This window comes from Alligator sinensis, unplaced genomic scaffold, assembly GCF_000455745.1.
Source record: "Alligator sinensis unplaced genomic scaffold, ASM45574v1 scaffold1411_1, whole genome shotgun sequence".
NCBI classification, from domain to species: Eukaryota; Metazoa; Chordata; order Crocodylia; family Alligatoridae; genus Alligator; species Alligator sinensis.
The window spans coordinates 61,433-68,728 of NW_005842963.1; the positions used below are offsets into that span (position 1 = coordinate 61,433).

The window sequence follows — 7,296 nt, forward strand, 5'->3', positions numbered from 1 at the left end:
GAGCGGCACGTGGGGTGGGGCCGGCACAAAGAGTAAGGGACAATGCGGGGGCTAGGGGTCGGGAGCAAGGGGCACCATGGGGCAGGGACAGGGCTGCGGGTCGGGAGCGAGGGGCACCAGGGGGCTGGGGGTTGGGAGCGAGGAGCACAGGCAGCTGGGAGCAGGTGGGGGTGCGGGCCGTGGAGGGGTGCTGGGGATCTATCCCACGCCCTGGGCCCACGTCTGGGCAGGTTGGACCCTCCCCTGCAGCCCCTTGGTGCATGTGGGGCTGGGGCTGCTGAGGGGCTGTGGGTCTGTGCCGGGGGTCGTGGCACAGGGAGCCGGGATGCTGGCAGAAGGCGCGGTGGGAGCCGGGCTGGGGGGAGGCAGAGAAGACAACCAGGGAACGTGCCACGGCCCCGGGCAGAGGTACCGCTGGCGCCTGCGGGGCTGGGATGCGCTGCCAGGCTGTGGGTGACAGGGCCTCGGTCAGCAGCAGGAGAGCGGGGCAGCAGCACCCAGTGGGAAGATCCTTTATCCTCACTGTTATTTGGAAACCCGGGACTGGGGAGCCAGTGGGTTGTGGAGAGGGACGATGCTCCAGCAGCAGGAGCGTCCTCTGCGCTCGTGTAAGTTCAGCAGCCGCACACACGCCCATGCCTGTGAAGACACTAGGCGCCTTGCCCGCGAGCCTTGGTCCCTGTCCTCTTGATCAGACAGTCCAGGGTCGCGCTGGGACATTCGGGAGCTCTGCAGTCTAGCACCCTGCAGCCTAGGAGCCCGTTTGTTTCCCAAGTGTTCGATGCCTAGGATTACTTGCATATACATAATTTTCCCCACGACAATTGCTTCTGCTACTGGCCGTGTACTGGGTATTTGAATAACTGAGTGTGACGGGGCCTTCCAGGGTGGCCGTGAGGCCCCTGTAGACACTGCGGCCCTTTTTCTCCTTGGGCAATCACCCCTTCTCTCCCCTGCCATGCCTTCCTCTTGTTTTATTTTACCTGAGGGAGGTGGCCCTAGGGCTTCCCACTCCTGATCTTCCCATTGACTACCAGGTGTTCATGATCACTGCCTTGGGAGTAATTGAGTGTCTCCAATTAACCCCTACACCATGCCCCATGGCTCGCAGGTATTATCACCCCTTGTTGTCCTTTCTCTGCACTCCTGGCCCCTGTCTGGGCTACAGGCCCCTGGCCCCTCTCCCCAGGCCAATTTTTTCCAAGGCCAGGCCTGTCCGTTTCTGGGCCCATCTCTTCCAAGGCCCTGGCTCTGGACCCCTCCCTGGGTCCCTAGGACCCTTCTCCTCCCCAAACCTCAAGGCTGCTTCTTACAGCACCTCCATGCTGGCACCCCGGTGCTGCAGCCCTTCTGCTGGGCGATGTTCCCTCACCAGCCTGCCAGGAGCCCTCTGTGCCCCAGACTGGACTGGTGCTGGTGTCGGGCAATGGGTTTTCCTAGTGACTTTGGGCTGGTTTTTATTTACAGTTAACCCCAGGCCTCTGTCCTGCTGCAGGTCCCCCTGACACAGAGGACACCTGGGACTTGTCGGCAAATGATGGCCCCTTGGACTGCTTCCCCAGACCAGGCCCTTCGCTAGAGGCAGGTGAGAGACTCCCGTTCTGCCCTTTCCAGCAGCAGGAGGCACCCCCACCAGCGGAAAACTCGTGTCTGCTCTCATGTGTTGTGGGGGACCGATTCAGCCCATTGCCTGTTCTTCTGCATCCCCCCAGAAGTCACCCTCACCCCTAAAAGCAAGTGGCCCTGGTGGATCCTGATGAAGCCTCAGGGTCCCTGCTGTGTCTCCCATGGGGAGTGGGATCTGAGGTTGCCCTTCCCAGCCAGGGCAGAGTCACTGGGGCTCATCTCCAATCTCATGGCTATGGAGGTCTATTAAAAGGGCCCTACTACATGTTCAAATTTAAGCTAGATATAAATCAGCTATGGAGTTGTTACATATATTCAAGCAATAAGTTTGTAGCTGGTTGGCTGTCTTGGTAGCAGGGGCATGATTTTTATCTTGTGTTAATGACTTTGCATGCGTGGTCGGCCTAAATTTCTTGTGCGATTGACTAGTAAATTGCATAATATATGTAACGTGAAGCAGGGGCCTTGGAAGACCTGTGGGACCTTGCCTCTTCCATCTCTCTCCTCTGTCATATACTAAGGCCTGGGGTTCAGTTAGGCACATGCCAGCACGGGGGAGTAGCAGGGCTTTACTTTTACCAGTGGCTTTAGGACTAACCTCTGTGATCATCGCTGTCCTTGTTGGGTGTTATTAGTGTGTTGTCAGAGTTGAAGGCCTCTGTCACACATTACATACATTACACAATTAACTAGTCAATCGTACAAGGAATTTAAGCCAGGCCCAGGTGCAATGCAATTATCACACCATAAAAATGTCCGTGCAGCTGAAAAAAAGAGCCAGTCAGCTTTTAAGTTAGTACTTGAAAATGTGTAACAACTGTATAGCTATTTTCTATGCAGTTGTAATTTTAATTTTAATTTGAAGTCTCAGGGTCTGTGTTGCCAGCAAAAAGTCATTGCCAGGAGATCCCACTACCAATCTGGTCTTAAAGAACGACCACAAGGCTCAGTCCATTGACAAAAGTTTGGGCACGTTTATTGTCTACGAGGCATGGCCCTAATGCACTCGTGGTCTGACAGACAAAGTGTTAACATGCATGTGCCCAGGACAAGGCAACGGCACAACATCACGCAGACTCCCTCGGCCAATACAAAGTTCCCTTCCAAAACACACTGCGTGTTACATTGCACCTGTACCTTGATGTCTTGAGCTGACATGTGCCATGGACTTGCTCCACATCCTATTCTAGGGGTTCCTGTTCTGGCCTTATCATCCTGGCAGTGGACCCTTCTCCCCTTTCTACAGCCATTCCTACCTCCCACCCTCTGGCCACACACCAAGGTTCAGGCAACAGCCCGAACTAGGAGTTCAGGCATCAGCCAGATTCGCTGATCAGGCCTTCTCGGCCAATGCATTAGCAAATCCTTTGCGTGAGCAGTACATATATATTGATCACTGTCCCAGTGAGGGCTACAGCCTGTGGATGCTCCTTCCCTCCCAGCAGGTGCAGGGGCGCTGAGCACAGCTAAGGAACAGGCTCCTGTAACCCTGGAGCTGCTGAAGCCATCTCAAGGAAGATCAGGGGAGAGGAGACCCCTGAGGCCTGGGCCAGACCAAATGCGTGAGAAGCTGGGCAGTGGCCCACCACAGAGAGAGGACATGGCCGTGAGCAAGGTACAGGCTGCAGCGGGGTGGGAGTCAAGGGTGAGGGGTTGGGGGAAGAGCCAGAGGAGCTGAGAGACCTGAAGAGCCGCAAGAGGAAGCTTCAGCAGCAAGAGAGCCTGCATCCACGCTGAGCCAGTAGGGAGGGCCCGAGGGGAAGCAGAAGCTGGATGCCAAGTCCAGATAGCCAGGGAGGCTGGGACTGGAAGTGCTGGTCTGGTCCAGTGCTCCCTGCCTCTGGGAGTGCTGTTTCAGCTTCCTCTAAGTGGTGCTTCAAGAAAGCATTTGAAGACTGGGAGTCCCAGGAGAGGGCCCTTCTGTAGCCCCCAGTCGGCACCAGGGAGCATGGGGTGAGGGTCTCCTGAGCTGAGCTCACCAGGTTCCCTCTGAGAAGCACAGAGGAGCTCTGCACCTCACTTCAGCAGGGTCCCCAGCTCTGCCAGGGCTAAGGCAGGGTCCTGAGCTGGCAGCGTGCTCAAAGTGAGCAGCGCTCCTGACTCCTGCGGGAGAATCCAGCATCCACCTGCCAGAAAGGGAAATGAATCCCAGTCTCCTTGCACCTCCTTGTCTGACTGGGATCAAGGACAAATTTGCCAAGTTGCTTATATATGCAGGAGCCCCTCTCCAAGCCTTCGAGTGTGACTTGCGCCCAGGGGAGATGCACACTTTGTGATCTGAGGACCTGTAATATTGTTGTCTCTGTGCATGGAGTTTGAGTGCCACAACCCACTTTTTCTCCTGCTTCCAAGCTGAGTTTGCATTGAGTCCCTCCTGCTTCATCCCAGCCCAGGCTATTGGGAATCCTCATTGCCCCTTCCTGGCTCTACTCCTTCCCCTGCCTTTCATTTCCTCTCCATGGCCGAGACATAGCGGGGGTGGCTGCAGCAGCCCCAGGCCACATAGGACATCAGCAAGGAGGTTCCCTGTCTTTAGGGGGGACAGTAGATCTCCTGGGATTTGGGGCCATCAGAGCTCCCCTCCCCCCCCCCACACACACACAACCCGAACCCCACGGAGAAAAAAGCCTAAACCCTGACACCACCAACACCCAGTGTTTCCTGGGCAGTGTTGGGTGCAGAAGGGTGAATTCCTCGGGGTCCCCTCTCAGGCAGGGTATTCCCCCAGTGAGTCACTGCCGTGAAAACAGCTTCCCCACAGGAGACTCAGGGTGTCTGGCTTGCAGTCTCTGCTGGGTTGTTACGATGGCAGTGCCTCCCTTTCAGGCACAGCATATACTAGGAGAGGGAATAGCTGCTCTGACTCCCTGCATGATGTGAACAAAAGCAGACAAACGTGCTGCTCTGTCTGCAGAGCTGTATCCACACCAGACCCTTTGCTGGAGCAGCTGTGTCAGCTGAGGGGTAAGACTCAGGTTTGCAGAGGCAGGTGGGATGGGAGACACTGATGGTGTAATGCTTGTGACTGCAGCTCCGGGAGGTGTTTGAGGACGTGGCCGTGTATTTCACACGGAAGGAGTGGGAGCTGCTGGACGATGACGACAAGGTGCTTTACCGGGACCAGATGCTGAGGAATTACCAAGCCCTCATGTTCCTGGGTAACGTTCTGGTTCTTGCTTCCCACCTCCCGCTTTCCAGAGCTGTGTGCAATCCAGCATGTCCTGTTCTTCTCCCTGTTCCTTAATAGTCGGGTCCTCATGCATTGTGGCTGGTGGTTTAAACCCACTTTCACCCCACTGAGCTCCGTCATCGCTCAGGGCTCTTGTCTACTTCGCACTTTCATACCCTCCTCTGGTTGTTTCAGGCACCTTCACTGAGGTCTTTCCCTTGGCCTGACCCTGTTGTTTCCATATCCAGCCATTTCTTTGCAAGATAATCCCCCTTTGCCATCCTGGCCTGTTTGTAGCATCTCCAGTTCAATGATTTGCCAACAACCATGCCTTGGGGAATCAGTCCATCTTCCTCGCTCTATTGTATTTGGTCCAAACACTTAACAATCCCAGCAAATGAAAATGAGCCGGCAGTGTAACGAGGTCATCAACAAAGCCAATCAGACCTTGTCGCGTATTAACAGATGCATAACCAACAGATCGAGGGAGGTGCTGCTCCCCCTCTATGCAGCACTGGTCAGGCCGCAGTTGGAGCACTGTGTCCAGTTTTGGGTGCCGCGCTTCAAGAGGGACGCAGAGAATCTGGAGATGGTCCAGAGGAGGCCACTCGCATGATTAGTGGCCTCCATGAAAGACCCTACGAGGAGAGGTTGAGGGATCTAGATCTCTTCAGCCTTTACAAAAGATGGCTGAGGGGAGAACTTGTAGCTGCCTAAATTTTATCAAGGGAGGACAGCAGGGAATTGGGGATGCGCTGTTTACCAGAGCACCCCAGGAAGTAACTAGGAATAATGAGTGCAAACTAATGAAAGTAGTTATAGGTTAGACATTAGGAAGAAATTTTTTACAGTAAAGGTGGCCAGAGTCTGGAACGGGCTTCCAAGAGAGGTGGTGCTATCACCTAACTTGGAGGTTTTCAAGAGGAGGCTTCACAGTCACCTGGCTGGGGTCGTCTGACCTCCGTCCTCTTTCCTGCCAGGGGCAGGGGATCGGACATGATGATCCATTGGGTCCCTTCCAACTCTATAATCTATGAATCAAACAGTGCACATTTCAGTGCTCTCTAAGGGTGGAAACACGTCACTTTTCCCCATCCTTGTACCTCCAAAACAAATGGTTATGAAGGCACAAAGGCAAAGCAAAGAGACCTCCATACCTTTTCTTGTATCACAAATACCTCAAATGTGTGGCTGCAAAAACACCAGTAATAGATTGTACTCCTTGATTGTGGCAGCTGTCTGTTTGCTTGGTGGTGGGAGAACTTCCTGCGCTCTCCAGCCTCCCTGGCCAGCTGCTCTGCAGGGTTGAAGGGCCCCAACCCTGCAAACCCTATGAATTTCTAGACAGGATTGGGCCCCTGGAGCCCCTGCCCGGCTTTCTCCTCTTTGAGATGACCCTGGGGAATCTTGGGGATGCATCTAAGGAAACAGAGGCGGCCAGGATTTGTTCACTTCCAGACTCATACCTCTGGGATCTCTAGAAGTGAAGAAAGCTATGGCTTCTCTGCTTGAGGAGACAGGCTGGGGAGATTCCAGGGACACGTCTCTTCAAGCAGGGGAAGCCTGGAGTGCCCTGGTTATGGCAATGTTGGTATTTCCCGACTTTGGATTATGGATTCCCAGGCTCTCCACCACACCACGCAGTTTGAAGACATCTGTTTCTACCCTCAATCCCCCTTTTTAACTTACACTGGGCAGCAGCCAATGGAGGCATTAGCTGCAGGTGCTACTGGAACCCGTGGCTCTCCACTTCCTCAGCCTCTCTAGCGACACTTGTACGCATGATGGGACATGAGTATGTCTAACAAGGAGCCCTTGTAAGTCTCGTCCCACGTTCCTTTCTAGCCTTCTTATTGCCGTGGACCACAGCTCGCTTTGCCATTTGGTAACGTTTTCTTGTTCTGCTAGAATTGCTCTTCATATTGGGAAGTCTTTTTGCAAAAATCACATGGCCCACGGTACTGAAGATTTAAGATCATCTCTCATCCCTTTGACGGCTGAGTCCAGAGCCCTGGTGAAAACCGGTTTTCACTTCCTAAGGATCTTATTCATAGATTGTTAGGGGCTGGAAGGGACCTTGCAAGATCATTGGGTCCAGCCCCCTGTATGAGGCAGGAAAGGCAACGACCCCAGTGAGGTAATCATCCAGTCTCCTCTTGAAGATTTCCAGGGTAGGTGATTGCACCACCTCCAGAGGGAGCTTATTCCACAGTCTGGAAACTCTGACTGTGAAGGAGTTTTTCCTAGTGTTAAGCCTGAAATGGTCTTCCAGGAGTTTGTGGCCATTACTCCTGGTTTTCCTCAAGGGTGCCCTGGTGAACAGTTGTTTGCCGAGCCCTTGATGTATTCCCCTGATATAGCGGTAAGCTGCTACCAAGTCCCTACTCAGCCTTCTCTTTTTTAGGCTGAAGAGGCTCAAGTCCCTCAGCCTTTCCTCGTATGGCTTGCCTTGCAAGTCTCTGATCATACGCGTGGCCCTTCTCTGGACTTTTGAGCTTTGC

At 54.1% G+C, this 7,296-nt stretch overlaps 1 protein-coding gene across 1 annotated transcript in view; it reads left to right on the forward strand.

The window, feature by feature from the left end:
- The window catches only part of LOC112548144 (zinc finger protein 184-like), a 29,428-nt gene that overhangs the window by 14,861 nt on the left and 7,271 nt on the right, over window positions 1-7,296 (forward strand). Inside the window, exons 5-8 of the mRNA XM_025192719.1 lie at window positions 461-608; window positions 1,496-1,585; window positions 3,069-3,241; window positions 4,658-4,784. Of these exons, the coding sequence (XP_025048504.1) occupies window positions 461-608; window positions 1,496-1,585; window positions 3,069-3,241; window positions 4,658-4,784 (538 nt within the window). The remainder of the gene's footprint in view (window positions 1-460; window positions 609-1,495; window positions 1,586-3,068; window positions 3,242-4,657; window positions 4,785-7,296) is intronic.